Here is a 15,062-nt window from a genome sequence, read left to right on the forward strand (position 1 = left end):
TTAAACAATTCTTAATGTATTATTCATCCAAATTGATTCAGTATTATCAACCACCCACTATTAGCAGCTAAATTCCTCTTTGGTAAAGCATTTTTTTAAATTTAGCTGTGGATTAATAATGGTAATCTCTAACCTTAAGCATACCTGGTACAAACAGTGGCACACACTTCGTAGCTGAGGGGGAAACTCGGAGGAGGAACTGATGATGGCATGGAAGAACTTCTCGGTCATCTGAAGGAGGTTTCGCTGGTTTTCCTCAAGGCTCTCTGACTGTTCTAACCTATCGAGAGGAAAAAGAAAAAAAGCAAAACCAATTAAAAACAAACAAACTAACAAACAAACAGACATACTCCTTAAAAGACATTCAGCCAAATGCAACATTTGGACTTTGTTGGGAACCTGATTTAAACAAACCAACTATAAAAAAGGCAATTTTGAGAACTGTGTATAAAAATTCTTCTCCCTCTATATTTTCATAAATTTAGTATATGATTTTATTTTTTTGTCCATCTAGTAGGTAGGAGACTGCACCTCACATTTTTAAGTTTTATTTCCATGACTTCAGTAAAGTTAGACATGCTTTCAATATTTTGTGGCCATTCAGGCCCTATTTTCAACTGCCCTTCATATCCAGTTTAATATCTCTAACTGCTAGGTGTCCCTCTTGCCAGTACCTAAAACTCAGTTTGTTCAAAATCAGCTGATTTTTTCCCTCCTACTTGTATGTCTCATCCTGTGTTCCCCATGTTGTCAACGGCACCATCACTGTTTCAATCACGTCATTCAGGTGACCTCTGATGTCGTCTTTGCCTGCAGTACTCCATTATTCCCCACATTCAATTATTGTTGCTAATGATTCTTTTTGTTTTAAGGTATTTATTTGGCCGTGCTGCACAGCATGTAGGATCTTAGTTCCCTGACCAGGGATTGAACCCGTGCCCCCTGCAGTAGAAGCACGGGGTCTTAACCACTGGACCACCAGGGAAGCCCCTCTTCTGTATGATTCTAAAGTCTTGGTGCTGTGATTAAAGGCAGATATTCAGAAGGCAAACTCACTAGGTTTAAATTTCAGCTTTACCACTTATTGACCATTATGACCTTGGTCAAGATACTTAACTTCTCTGAGCCTCATTTTTTTCCATCAATAAGACAGGAATAATTATAATGCCTACTTTATGGGGTTTAAATTTTACCCAGTGGCTCTCAAATCCACAAACCTTTACTTGAGCTGCCCAACCGAACTCTCAAAACACATTCCCTATGAAAGTCACTACTTAACTACTTGTTATACGTCTTATCTCCCCTACTAAACTGTAAGATCCTTGAAGGATGTCTTCATCTTTGACCCCTTAAAAACTAGCATAGTACCTTACCAAAACAATTATTGAATACTTGTTTTCAATCTCTTAACTAGTAATTTTCTTTCTATACTAATTTACATATTACATAAAAGTTTGGGACACTCCAGATTCCTTGCAGCTCACCATGTGGTGCAGCATATGGATACAGTAAGAGTTTGGAAATTAATGTAGATGACAGGCAGGAAAGATTTCATGGACTAGATGAGTTCTAAAGGAGGGAAAGAATCTGCACAGGCAAAAAGAAGTAAGGGCATTTCAGAAAGAAGAAGGCAGGACAAGCACACAGTTCAATCTGATAAACATTTATCATGCATCTACTATTTGCCATCTTAATGCCAGGTGCTGAGGATTCAACAATAATTGGCCTTTGAACCTCTCAAAGAGGGGAGAGAAGTACACACTAAGTAATGAGTACAATTATTCAAGGATATAAAAGACAAAATAGCAAACCAGAGACAGACACGATTAATTCACATGGCAACTGGTTGCCGGGAAGTCAGAGGCAGAAAATGAACTTGGGATATATGGGGAACTAAAAAGAGACTGGTCTAAACATGGGGGCTTTATGAAGGGAGATCACTTAAGAAGCTACAATAGTAACTCAAATCTGAGATATGGAGGGCATAGAAGCTTTGCGTATGAAAGAAAATATTAACAATATATTTAACAGGGCTAGAAGAGATTTCTAGAAACCTTGACAGTTCTTGTCTACTTTGTGGGAACTTTTTCTTAATGAGTCGACACAGCAGCAGGTGTGCTGCTGGTCTGTTTCCGATGTCCCTCTAATACATCTATCCCTCATGCCTCCCACATGCCAATGATAACTTATTGGCTATTCCATTAATTCTGATCTATAATGAAGCTTTGTGTTCAATTATTTAAGTGTTTGTGTGTATAAAAATTCTTCCCTCTGACTTTCAATCAGCTTTTGTTTTTGTTTCCTATTGTTTTCCTGTTTTTAATTTCATTGATTTCTAATTTTTATTTCTTTCCTTCTGCTTGCTTTAGGTTTATACTGAACTTTCTCTAATTTTCTAAGGTGAAAGTTTAGGCCATTCATTTTAGATCCTTCTTCTTTTCTAATATATGCATTTAATGCTGTAAATACTATATTTCACTACTTTCCACACATTCTGATAAGATGCACTTTCATTTTCATTTAGTTTTTCTTTTTCTTTGCATCTCAGTTTTGGAAATGTCTATTGACATATCTTCAAGTTCACTAATTCTTTTCTCATTTGTGTCCAGTCTACTGATAAGCCCATCCAAAGGCATTTTTCCTTTCTGTTACAATGTTTTTGATTTCTAGCATTTCCTTTTGATTCTTTGAGTTTCCATCTCTGTTTAAATCACCCACCAGTTGTTGCATGTTGTCCACTTTTTTCCATAGAGCCCTTAACATATTAATTGCAGTTATTTTAATCCTCGTCTGATAATCCCAAAATCTGTCACACCTGAGTCTAGTTATGATGCTTGCTTTGTCTCTTGAGACTGTAATTTTTTTGTTGAAAGACCCAAGACATAATGGGTAGCAGGAACAGAAACAAAGAGGTCTTTAGTGTAAGGTTTTATGTTAATCTGGCTAGAACTTAGGTTGTGCTTAATGTTTGCTGTAGCTATAGGTGTCAATTTCTTCCGGTGTCCTTGTTTTTGTCTACCTAGTTGTCTGGGATTCCCTAGTTTTCCCTAGGAATTCCCTCTTAGAGTCTCTGTGTTGAAGCTCTTTGCTGTAACCCACTTTTAATACACTGGAGTCCTGTCGATGTAGTAGTGAGGTACTGGGGAGGGGAAGCAGTCTATAATCTTATGCTTATATCTCCACTGTTTTACTGGGCCAGAGTGGCTGGGTTGTGACCTTCAGAAGAATTTCTTAGCCTTTTTTCTCCCCTTATGTGAGTCAGGAAGGCTAGAGGAGGCTGAAGTTGGGTAACTGCCCATCCTCCAGGTCAGATAAGGCCCTGGTAGTAATCCTTAAAGGCAGGCCTTTGTAAGGGAGAACAGAACACTATGGGCATATTACAAAATGGTTACTCTTCCCCTTCCCCTGCCCAGAGCACAAGGGGACTTTTCTTCCACCTTCACCATGAGAACCTGGTAGGGTTTCTAGAGGTCAAACTCACAGAAGTGTGAGGGTCCCCCTGACACAGGGCCCCCAGGAGCTTTCATTCTCAAGCTAATCCACACTCAACCTCCAGCAAGTTGTCAATTACAGCCTAAGTGTTCCTACCAGTTACTGACTCCAGCAGCTGTTTCTCCCTGTAAGCTGGGATTCTCTGAATTTGGCTGTCACGCCAGTTTTTTCCCTTTTTTTTTTTGGGGGGGGGGGGCGGTGCCCTTCAATTCTCTGATGAATTTAAGAAGAGTTGCTGATTTTCTGTTTTCAGCTTTTTCTTGTTATGAACATAGCAGTGTCAACTTCCAAGCCCTCTACATGTCAGAAAAGATGTCAACTTGATTTTAAGTAACCTGAATATAGGTAGCTTGTCATCTAGTTCCCTTCTCTGTGCCAGAGTACTTAGTACAGTAGATTTCTTTCAGGCAGTAGTTCACTCTCTAAGTAATTTTTACCCTTTAGAAAGTGAAATTGCTAAATGGTAACAAAATACAAGATGACATTAAAAGAATGTCGCTTCTAAGTTTAAACTACAACTTTTTAACCATTTTAACAATAACTGGTTAATTTAGGTGCCAGAGTTCTGATTAGATATTACCGTTGATACTTCAGCAAAGGCAGAGCCAAAAATACCAACTGATACGAAGTTGCCAAATAAAATTTTTAGGAAGAGAAACCATCAAGAAGCTCTGAACTTGAAAATAAAATAAAAAATAAAATAATGTTAAGGTCCTAACTGAAAGACAAGAGATGTGGCTTAGAAAAAGCAAGCATAAGTGTTAAAAATTTCATTCAACAAATATTTATGAAATGCCAACTATAAGCCAGATACCATGGGGACAGGCAGAAAGCTTCATGGAGATGGTGGTTTTTAAACTGCACCTTACATTACCCCTTGGCCTCTTTCCCTTCTCCTAAGTCAATCCACATTATAGGAGGAAGAGCGAGATAGATTAAAAAAAAAACGGAGTCAAGCATGCTCAGTTCAGTGCCATCCTCTCCATTCTAGATATGTCTGCCTGCAGAAAAGATATAATCTGGTCTTCTCTCCACTTGTGATAAAAAGCTTGCCAGCCCCTGTGATGGAAGCCTGTAGTTTACCCAGCTGTGCAAGGGATGGGGAAGATGATTCTAATTCAAGGTGATGTATTAGCAAGCCTATGTTATATGCCCACAGGATCTAAAGCCCCACTCTTTAATCATTTTTATCAGAAATAAAGGAGACAGCTGATTCCTGGGTGCTTCACTCCCATCCCTCCCCTCCCTCTGCCCTTTTGGTTTTGAACTTGGTGGGGGGAAAATGGGTATTACTTATTAGGCAACTCTAATCCCAACGAACCCCATGTTGTCAAGCCACTTTAAAAATGTACAACATGCGCATATTTCACTGGAGTTAAAGTACAGAGAACACAGGAAAGAATGACAAGTAGTGATGTGGATTATAGTCAGATGAGTTTTTTTCTTGCAGTCAATGGGGAACAACTGATGGTTTCTAAGAAAAAAAGTGACAAAAAATTTTAGGTTTCAGAATAATTCCTGCAGTAAATGATCTGCAAATAAAAAGATAATGCTAGGACAATAATTAGAAAGCTACTACAAAAGTCAATGGGATTGGGATTTCCTAGGTAGCACGGTGATTAAGAATCCGCCTGCCAATGCAGGGGACATGGGTTCAAGCCCTGGTCCGGGAAGATCCCGCATGCCACGGAGCAACTAAGCCCACGTGCCACAACCACTGAAGCTTGCACGCCTACAGCCCGTGCGCCACAACAAAGAGTAGCCCCTGCTCGCCACAGCCAGAGAAAGCCCACACAGAGCAACAAAGACCCAATGCAGCCAAATATTAATTATTTCAAAAGTCAATGGGGTCGATATGGCATTGGCTAAATAATGATATTGCCAAACCACAAAATATTATGCAGCAGTTAAAAGGAATCCGATTCATTATCTTTCTATACTGACAAAGAATGATCTAAGACACAGGGTTATGTTAAAAAAAAAAAAGTTGCAAAACCATGTGTATATTGATAATATCTTACCATTTATATTAAGTGCTCATATTATAATATAGTTTCTACCACTAGAAATATGTATATGCAAATGAATTGAAAAAGGACAGAAGAACGGCCTAACTAGTAACAGTGCTATGTCTCTAGAGGTGACAGTCAAAGACACCTTTAATGTTATTTGTAACTTTCTTTAAGAAAAATGTATTTGAGGGACTGCCCTGGTTGTGCAATGGTTGGGACTCTGTGCTCCCAGTTTCGGGGGCCCGGGTTTGATCCCTGGTCACGGAACTAGACCCCACATGCGTGCCACAACTAAGGAGCCTGCGAGCTGCAACTAGGGAGCCTGCCTGCTGCAACTAAGACCCAGCGCAACCAAATAAATAAATATTTTTTTTTAAAAAAAGAAAAATGTATTTGTGTGTAACTTTTATAATTAAAGACTAATCTTAAGAATCAAGGGGAGAAATTATGAGGGCCTTGCCTCATGTAGTGGAAATGAAAAAATGGAGAGCTGTTGCAGATGAGAGGATGACACACCTGGTAGGATCTACTTCAAAGCTAACACGCTGCCAATCAGAGGATGTGATCACAATCCGTAATAAAGGATCCAGGAGTTTCTGTAGGTAGGTAGCACCATATACCTAAAGAAATACACAAGTAGGAATTTATTATGCCGGCTCCAAATATCTTGCATTAAAGAAGACATTCTGCTCTGTACATAATCACTGTTTGGCATATCTCCACACCAAAAAAAAAAAAAAGATAAATGGATACAAACCTTGAAACAGAAGGTCATTATTTTACTGGCCAAGCTGTTGCCTCGGAAAAGAGTCTGCATGGAGTCTGCCAATTCTACTTCCTTAGAAAACATGTTCCAGAGCAGTTGGTAGAGTAAATGCCGAGAGTCAAATAGAGTCACTAGAACTCGAGCTAGTTCATCCTGAGAACAAAATAAAATCGTGTCAGTGTAAACAGTTCCATTTTTCCTTAAGCAGGAAACTGAAAGGCAAATTCAAAGCTGACAACCACCTGCTGAACTGAGGTATATGGTGAATGATTAAGTTTTCCCCTGGGATTTATCTGTGTATATCTGTCTATGACAGATGACTATTTCTATACACCTACAGTAGCTGCTAACTCTAAGGATTAAATGATAAAAGGTAAAGAGAGGCCAAGGCTTTACCAGAAGACAAAAAAAATCCAGGATTCAGTTCAAATCCTATGACAAAATGAAAGAAAACAGAAATAGAAGATGATGGCAAAGAATTTGATATGCACAGATCATTTTCTTAGAAAATCAATGAGGGCAAATAAGACTTCGGTGACCACAGAGCTCTACTCTCTTCTTATATGGTCAGGGAAACTCAGTGAACGCTGAACACGGCTAGGCAAGAAACAACAAAAATGGAAAAACTACAGGATTTGCAGCAAGTCAGGAAAAAGACCTAGGCTGTGCATTCAGAACCAAAAGATTAGCCAGATTTACATACAAAGTGGGGATGGGTGGCTAATTCCCATCTAGGTCCTAAACGATAAGCCTCGTAATTCCCCACAGTAAAGTATCTTTTGGTACACTCAAGAAAAATGAACGTGATAGTAAATCACTGTTTAACCATACATGTTGGGAAGAGATTTAGAGAGAACAGGGGTAGCCATAATAAGATGGCCCAAACTTCAATCAGTGACAACAAAGCCAGGATCATGGCCTGTAGCTCCTCTAATTCTTATCCGGTCCCAGGATTTTTATAATCTGTTATTCGAATAAAGGAAAAAATTTAACAATCCTAACCACAGATAGCTGAAGCCAAATACGATCCAATACGCTGCTATACTTCCTACAGTTACATAATACATAATTGACTAGATATAAAAATTCTATCCTCCATTTTAAAGCCAAGTGTAATTACGAGAGATAATTCACTTACAAAATAAAACTATTTTTAGACTGCTGTGCTAGTTTTTTCCACTCTAATCCCTCCCCTGCAAAATTCTGAAAACTTTAAGCACCAGAATTTATTTATTTATTATAGTATTTTAATTTAAGAATAACATAATAAAAATAACATCATAAATCCATAACATGTTAGCATAAACAATAGTTTTGGTAAAAATAATTATATTTTCCAAAACAACAACAACAAAAATCTGTGAAGAGTAGTGTTGTTTTGTATTTTTGCATTTTTTAAAAGTGTCTGGCTTTATAAATGGTAGTTGAATTTTCATATAAGCACCAGAATTTAAATTTACAAAATAGAACTAAAATTTTTAAAGTTATCTTGTATTTTGTTTCGATACAGTTCAAATAGATCTGGCCTAATATAAAAGTCCTTCTGTAAAAAAAAGTCATTTAGTATAAAACACATAAGAAATGATTTACTGAAAGAAAACAAAATGATTAAAGCCTCTTGGACTTAACTAATTCTATTTTATTGAAAAAATTACTGATAATTTTTGGCGCTAATTATAGGTAGGTGCTAAAAGGTAATTCAGAATTCCATTTTCAGAATATATGAAGATCTGTGAACTAATGTTAGGCTTCAAGAGGATTTCAACAATTTCCTTTTTCTAACTCACTAGCTACAAGCAGGATTCCATCTTCATTCATTAAACAATTACTTACTGAGTCATTGTTATATGCCAGGTTGTACTTCAAGACCTGGAACTACAGCAGTAAACAACATAGACATAGTCTGCTCTCATGTAACTCACATTGTGGTGGAAGGAGACCAAGCAATCAAATAAACAAGATAATTTCACATAGTAAATAACTGCTGCAAAGAAAATATAACAAGGAATGGAATAAAATGACTGTGAGTGTGGTTTTGATTGGATGGCCAGAAAAGACCTCACTAGGAAAGTGATATCTGACTTGAAACTTGAATAACAAGAGACCAGGGAATAAGTATTCTAGGCAGCAGCAGAAGCAAGGGTGCCCAAGGGTAGAAATAAGCCTAACATGTTTGATGGCCAGTGTGGTTTCAGTCTGGTGAACAAGAAGGAAAATGGCATAAGATGATGTCAGAGATGAGGCAGGGCCCAGGCTGGGTAGAGCCTTGTAGACCAGGGTAAAGAGTTTGAGTTTCATTGTAAGTATGAAGAATAAGATCCTACAGCTTTTAAGCAGAAACACATCTACAGGCAACAACAGATTACATATAATTAGATACAATTATAGATATAATTATAAATTAGATATAATTTACTAAAATGAAATGAAATGAAATCATTTTCAGTACAGTATAAACTAAACAGCTTTTTAACATGGAAAGGGACAAGCTTTCTCAAATGTTTAGCATATGTTACCAAAAATGATATGGTTCTAGGAAATTTTTTATTAACAGATGCCAAATAGCCATATTATGTCTTCTGTATTTAAAACAAGCAATGTCACAATTTCAAATGCAAATAAGAGTGGTTAAATTTTTAAAAAATTGCATAACGCATTACAGAAAAAGAGTTGTGAACTAGAGGTATATCAATAGTAAACAGGCATAAGCCTTGAATTCTAGTTCTAGCATTACTAACAACTAAATATGAGATTTAACCCTAATTATCTCATTTAATATATGAATACACCAGACCAGATCAGGGGTTTTAATTTTCTTTTGATGAGTGTTCAAATGGAATTTTTCAGTGGGTCAGGTAAGGAGTTTGAGTTTTACTTTAGATATGTGAAATAAGATCCTCATATTTAAGAAATCTAGTGAGGGCTAGAAGAGCCAACCACTTTCCACAGCTGAAAATCACTCAAATAATATCTGAAGTTTCTTCCAGCTCTAAAAGTTTTAGCAATTAATTCAATTCATTGATACACACTACTATATAGAAAATAAACAAGGACCTACTGTATAGCACAGGGAACTATATCCAGTATCTTGTAATAACCTATAATGGAAAAGAATCTGAAAAAGAATATATATATATGACTCAATCACTTTGCTGTACACCTGAAACACTGTAAATCAACTATACTTCAATTTAAAAAAAATTCATTGAATGAATGAATTTTGAAGCTTCTGCTATGTGCCAGGCACTGTTCTTCTCCTCTTATTCAATGAACTTACCCACTGAGAACAAGGGACCACATTGGCCAGGGCCATAGCTATTGGGAGCTCTCCTTGATCACCCATCATTGTGACCAACTCTACCAGTCTCTCAAAACGATCTGCCAACACCGTTTCTGCAAGTGTGTCAAATTCTGTGCCTTGTTGAAGGATTTTTGTCAGAACTTCCATAAATGTAGCTCTTGTCTGAAGATCTTTGTGATAACCTAAACCTGATATAGACAGACAGATGCAAATTTACTAACATGGTCTTTCTGAAGTAATTCCACTTGTCTTACATGCCAGTTCTCTAGGTTTTACATTTCTAAATGAAGCTTTCATTTTATCTCACCTATGGAGTGCATGAGGCCACTGTCCACGTTAGCATTGAGTAAGTTTGACATTGCCAGGACTGTACAGTGCCTCAGTGATGCCAGCCTCCGAGACATGCCACGTTTCCTGCCACCTGTTTGTGCATTTTCATCTTCAACTTCACTACAGTCGTTCAAAAGGTTCATAAACAATGTGAAATACCTGTGAAATAAAAAGACTGACCCTTACCCAGTGAAGGCCACATCAACCAGATAACGAATCAGACATTCTGAAACCATCACATGTGCATCACACGAGTGGCTCTGGGTATCTGCTTCTCTCCAGTCTTGGGGTAATCAGCCAGCATGGCTCATTATGAAGTGTTTTGTGTTGAATATGATTTTATCCTGACAAAGCTCAGTACATATTTCATAATATAAACACCAAATACATGCAGTGTTTCCTGGGAAATGCATCACTTTTAATGTTTAGAATATAAAAATTAGTGGTCCAAACAGTTTAGACAATGACATTTTAAATGACTTAAGGAGGTGATCTGGGTTTTACTACCAATAAAAATTCACCAATCGGACTTCCCTGGTGGCGCTGTGGTTAAGAATCCGCCTGCCAATGCAGGGGACACAGGTTCGAGCCCTGGTCCGGGAAGATCCCACATACCGCAGAGCAAGTAAGCCTGTGCGCCACAACTACTGAGCCCGCGTGCCACAACTATTGAAGCCTGCACTCCCAGAGCCCGTGCTCCGCAACAAGAGAAGCCCCCACTCGCCGCAACGAGAAAAAGCCCACGCCTAGCAACGAAGACCCAATGCAGCCAAAAATAAATAAATAAAACTTTTTAAATTCACCAATCAAATTGTTTTCTTTAAAAACCACAAAACACTGGATTACTGGACTGAATGTCAATATTATGACATAGTATGAGTGTGTTTCATGTTTGGTCATTGCAATCATTGTTGCTTTTGTTGTGGTCATCCATTTACAATGCTTGGTGTCAGTTTATTTATCTCTTGTAAAAATAAAATACAGTGTGTGTGTGTGTGTGTGTGTGTGTGTGAAAAAATACAGAGTGTTCAGTAGAAAGTAAAAAGAAAATAAACCACAAAACACATGTGCATCACATGAGTGGCTCTGGTATAGGGCTTCCTATACAAGCCCTATCATGGATAATATTGCTTCAAGCACATGTTATATTTTGTGAGACAGCGGCTGATGGCCATAATAACAAAGCAACTGAGGTCCATTTTCTAAATATAATCATTTGCTACTTTGGTTATACTTTGTTTTGTTGTGTGTGGGCCTTTGTTTTTTGCTTTGTATTTTTGGTGACTGAAATTTACTTAAGAAATAACTGTGATTTGGCTTCCATCAATTCCACACCATCTCCTTCCTCAGGCTGCAGCGGAAGACCAGCCAGGAGTGAAACTACTGCTTCCATGCTTGCCTGGTCCAAATCTCTGAAGAAAAAAAAAGTTTAAAGACCACAAATCTTTCAGGTTCTTCCACTCCACCTTCCCCTCAAATAAACTTCTTCCTAACAGATACAAACTTTAATAACTACCTATTTCATTAAACAAATTACTATGAAAACCTAAATAATGTGAGTTAATATGCAGAGCCCAGAATGCCAAGACATTTCAAGTTGGGGAGAGGGTGATAATAACTTTCTACAAAGTAATCTTGGCAAAATGACTACCTTAAATTAAAAGCACAAACTATGGAACCAAGGCTGGCCAAAGAAATATATGTGAATGGTTTTTGTGTAATACATAATGTTTAAATATTTCTGATACATTGCAGTAAGTGTTTATCATTAGAGCAAACTTAAGCAATTACATTTTAGAAAGACTCAAAACGACTAAGTTCCTCAAATAATATCTTTATCTAATCAAAAATTAAAAACAATCTAAGGCTTTATATACCTTATTTTCCAACTGTAGACTATCCTCCCTAAACAGACAACCCAAGCTTTCCAAACATAACACTCTCTCACATTTTTTACTGAAAGTCTTTTAGTTAAAAAGAAAAAGAAATAATAAAGATTAGTATCTTTATATAATTCAAATGCAAAAGCTTGATATCCCAAAAAACAATTTCAATACACATAAAATATATGTATACAAACTAAAATGAAGTAGTAGTAACACCTAGAGTAAACCTGCTGATACTTAGTTAAAGGTCTTTTTTTTTTTTTTTTTACCTTGTAAGACATTTTACATCATCATCTGCTGCTTGGTTTGATGTTCCCATAACCCAATCTGTCAGGTATTCTACCATCTTATTCCTATAGAATGGCAGAGAAAAAGAAAAGAGGACACAGCTTTTTTAAAGCCACACATACACTTTTAGTCATATAAGAATTTTTAATAGTTCAAGTAATTTTCCAAATCACCCAAGCAACATGACAATTTCATAAGAGAGATACTGCTATTACAAATCTAACAGTGAGAAGGGCGCAAACATGAGCAACCTGGGTACCGATCCACCACATCAGCCCTTAGCTATGTATCCATTTGGATACAGAATCAAATTCTTGGCCTCAAGTGTAGTGTAATTTTAGAAAAAGGGAGCACTGTCATGGGCACAAAGGTTTGGGAAATTTGAAAAGATATGAAGAGAAAAAAAACCACACACACATAAAATGCTCCTTTTTCACCTTCCCCACTTCCCATGATAACCAGGTGCACATTATTTTTCTGTACTTCACTTAACATAATAAGATTTACAAGACTTAACTTTGCTCTTTTGAGAACTCACCTAAATTTCATCTCTTGACAAAATGAGAGGTCGTCTCTCCTTGCCATCATTACCTCCACTAACTGACACAGTTTCGTTTTTATTTGAATTGCATGGACCATATTCCCAAGCACACGAACATATCTAGACACAGAAGCATTAAAAAAAAAAGATCCGATATAAACAAAAGAGAAGATTTTCTAAATGCTTTCATCTCTAAGTAAAATGATTAAATGTAACCATAAGAACTATAAGATTTTCATTTTGTTTATATGAGAACATATATAACTTCTAATTACCTTATTATTACACCCTAATTTGGGTGCAACAGAGAAAAGGATAGCAAATTATTTCACTACTAACTACCGATACCAATGCGTCTGCTACACTTCAGTAGAATGCTTACCTGACCAGATTTAACATCATTGTTTCAATGCTAGCTTGCCCCAGATGTTCAGAGCTGCCTTCAGTATGATTATCTAGTAAGTTCTTCATTATAGCTATGGTTTGCTCCACAAACTGAGTATTGGTGTCAGTCAATAAAACCTATACGAAGAACAAAACATTGGGAATTGATTTGGGAATCAATGCACAGCAGACAGACCACAGAGAGATAAAGCTGCCTGATCTAACTGTCATACACATGCAGAAATTCAACCACGGGCACATATCCAAATGTGCACATAGATACACAGACACTCATATCCATACCCAAGACATTGTTAACCCCAGGCACGCCCATGCACTAGAGTCCCTAAAAAGCAAATTGACTCCTACATTAGACGATTCTTCTTTTTGCAATGTTTTCACCTATTTTTTTAAAATTGTAAGTGAAAGTTCATGCCAGTATCGAAATTAAATAATCTAAAAGGAAAAGGCTTCATTATTTCAAATGAGTCACTCTATTCACAGGGAAGGGTGAAAAATAAAACAGAGAACACTTTACCTGCCCTTGGGAGTCAAAAAACTTGCTGATGGTATTCTTCAGTTTGTTAAAGAGCATTGGATAAAGAGCAGGACTCAATTCTAGACCCACCAGATCCTTAACATTGGTCCGTATCTGAAGTCCCACTTTCTCATGGTTACAGACCATTAAGGATAGCAATCGATCCATAAATTTGCTGACAGGTGTATCTGCGTTTCCCTCTGAGGACATCACTGAAATCATGGAACCCTTGCGTTCACTGACTGGGCCCATGGGTGGGCTATAGGTTGCCAGGCCAGAATTGCTTCTCTGCTGCAGGCATACTCCCCCAAGGGCACAAAGGAAGCCAGTCATGTTGATCCATTCTTGTAGGGAGTCTGTGTCAGACAAATCTATGGATCCTCCTCCACTCACATGAGACATTCGCCTCTTAACGATGGTCTTGTGAAGGCTTTCAGCAGCCTAAACACAAAATTTTTATGGAAAGCATGAATTCAACCTCAATTGGTTGAGAGATTTGACAAATTACTTTTTATCCAACATTTCTTCCATGACAAAAGAACATTTTTTACATTTAAAAAATCCAAGTCTTCACTCTGTAATTTCTAGTCACATCAAGGTACCCTACTGCTTGAGGATGGATGAGTCTTAAGTTACAGAATTGAAGGTAGTGATACACGTATATCCAGTATCAGATACAGAAGGTGGTGATGGACTGCAGTTCAGGAAGGAACATACTTTCAAAACATTTGCTTATATCAATTCCTGGACACAGAGGCCATATCTGTGCTGCTTCAAGGAATATAAGCATTTGGAGATTTTTAACCAAGTAGTGTGTGCACTTAATAACTTAGTGATTGCTGAAGTTCAAGTGCTCTGGGATCAGCTTTGTAAACACTGTACTACTATTAACATATTGGGTTAGCCAAAAAGTTCATTCGGATTTTTCCATAAGCTCTTGCAGAAGATCTTATAGATTCCCACATGGCAAGATGAGAGTAACCAAGTGGAAGAACCACTGAACATAGAAAGGAGTGTAATGAAGGAGTACAGAAAAATTTAAAAATCAATAGAAAAAAATAATACTCTACAAGAATTTGTAACGTGACAGAGGAGGAATCTTCCAGGAGTTCTGGTCCTTTTTGTTTATGGAATAGAGATGAGAAAGAAAAACTTACTATGTGTAGCAAAAAATTTTCAGATTCAATTTCCCAACTGCTTGCAAGCATAATACTCACCTTACTATAGAGGATATATCAACCTAAGAAAGCAAATTATTAGGGACAATCTGTGACATGGATGATGCAGAAGTGCCACTGCATTTGTTTCATTAGGTATGTCTGTTTTATGGGGAAAATGACCTCTCATGAATGACTGCTTTGAATATGGGACTCTTAAAACTTTGCCATTTCTTACAGCACATGGATTTACTACAGTTGTATCTAGTATTAGAATATGGCTACATAGCTCTGCTGTCATGTAGCACATTATCTCTTTTAGGACCTACATTATCAGGTATTTATGCAAGTTCCCTGATCAGGAGTT

The 15,062-nt window shown here is 37.3% G+C and overlaps 1 protein-coding gene across 5 annotated transcripts in view; it reads right to left on the bottom strand.

The window, feature by feature from the left end:
* NF1 (neurofibromin 1) overlaps positions 1-15,062 on the bottom strand; it is a 243,002-nt gene that overhangs the window by 109,530 nt on the left and 118,410 nt on the right. For all 5 annotated transcript variants that reach the window (XR_003002089.1, XM_024736655.1, XM_024736668.1 and 2 more), the window contains exons 21-30: positions 13,539-13,979; positions 12,999-13,138; positions 12,614-12,736; positions 12,057-12,140; positions 11,197-11,313; positions 9,879-10,060; positions 9,548-9,759; positions 6,262-6,423; positions 6,021-6,124; positions 145-280 (exon numbers count right to left, since the gene is read on the bottom strand). Coding sequence is in view for 4 of the 5 variants with exons in the window: in XM_024736655.1 (XP_024592423.1) it covers positions 145-280; positions 6,021-6,124; positions 6,262-6,423; positions 9,548-9,759; positions 9,879-10,060; positions 11,197-11,313; positions 12,057-12,140; positions 12,614-12,736; positions 12,999-13,138; positions 13,539-13,979 (1,701 nt within the window). In the remaining variant the exon portion in view is untranslated. The remainder of the gene's footprint in view (positions 1-144; positions 281-6,020; positions 6,125-6,261; positions 6,424-9,547; positions 9,760-9,878; positions 10,061-11,196; positions 11,314-12,056; positions 12,141-12,613; positions 12,737-12,998; positions 13,139-13,538; positions 13,980-15,062) is intronic.

Source organism: Neophocaena asiaeorientalis, unplaced genomic scaffold, assembly GCF_003031525.2.
Source record: "Neophocaena asiaeorientalis asiaeorientalis breed wild unplaced genomic scaffold, Neophocaena_asiaeorientalis_V1.1 scaffold129, whole genome shotgun sequence".
Classification (NCBI taxonomy): domain Eukaryota; kingdom Metazoa; phylum Chordata; class Mammalia; order Artiodactyla; family Phocoenidae; genus Neophocaena; species Neophocaena asiaeorientalis.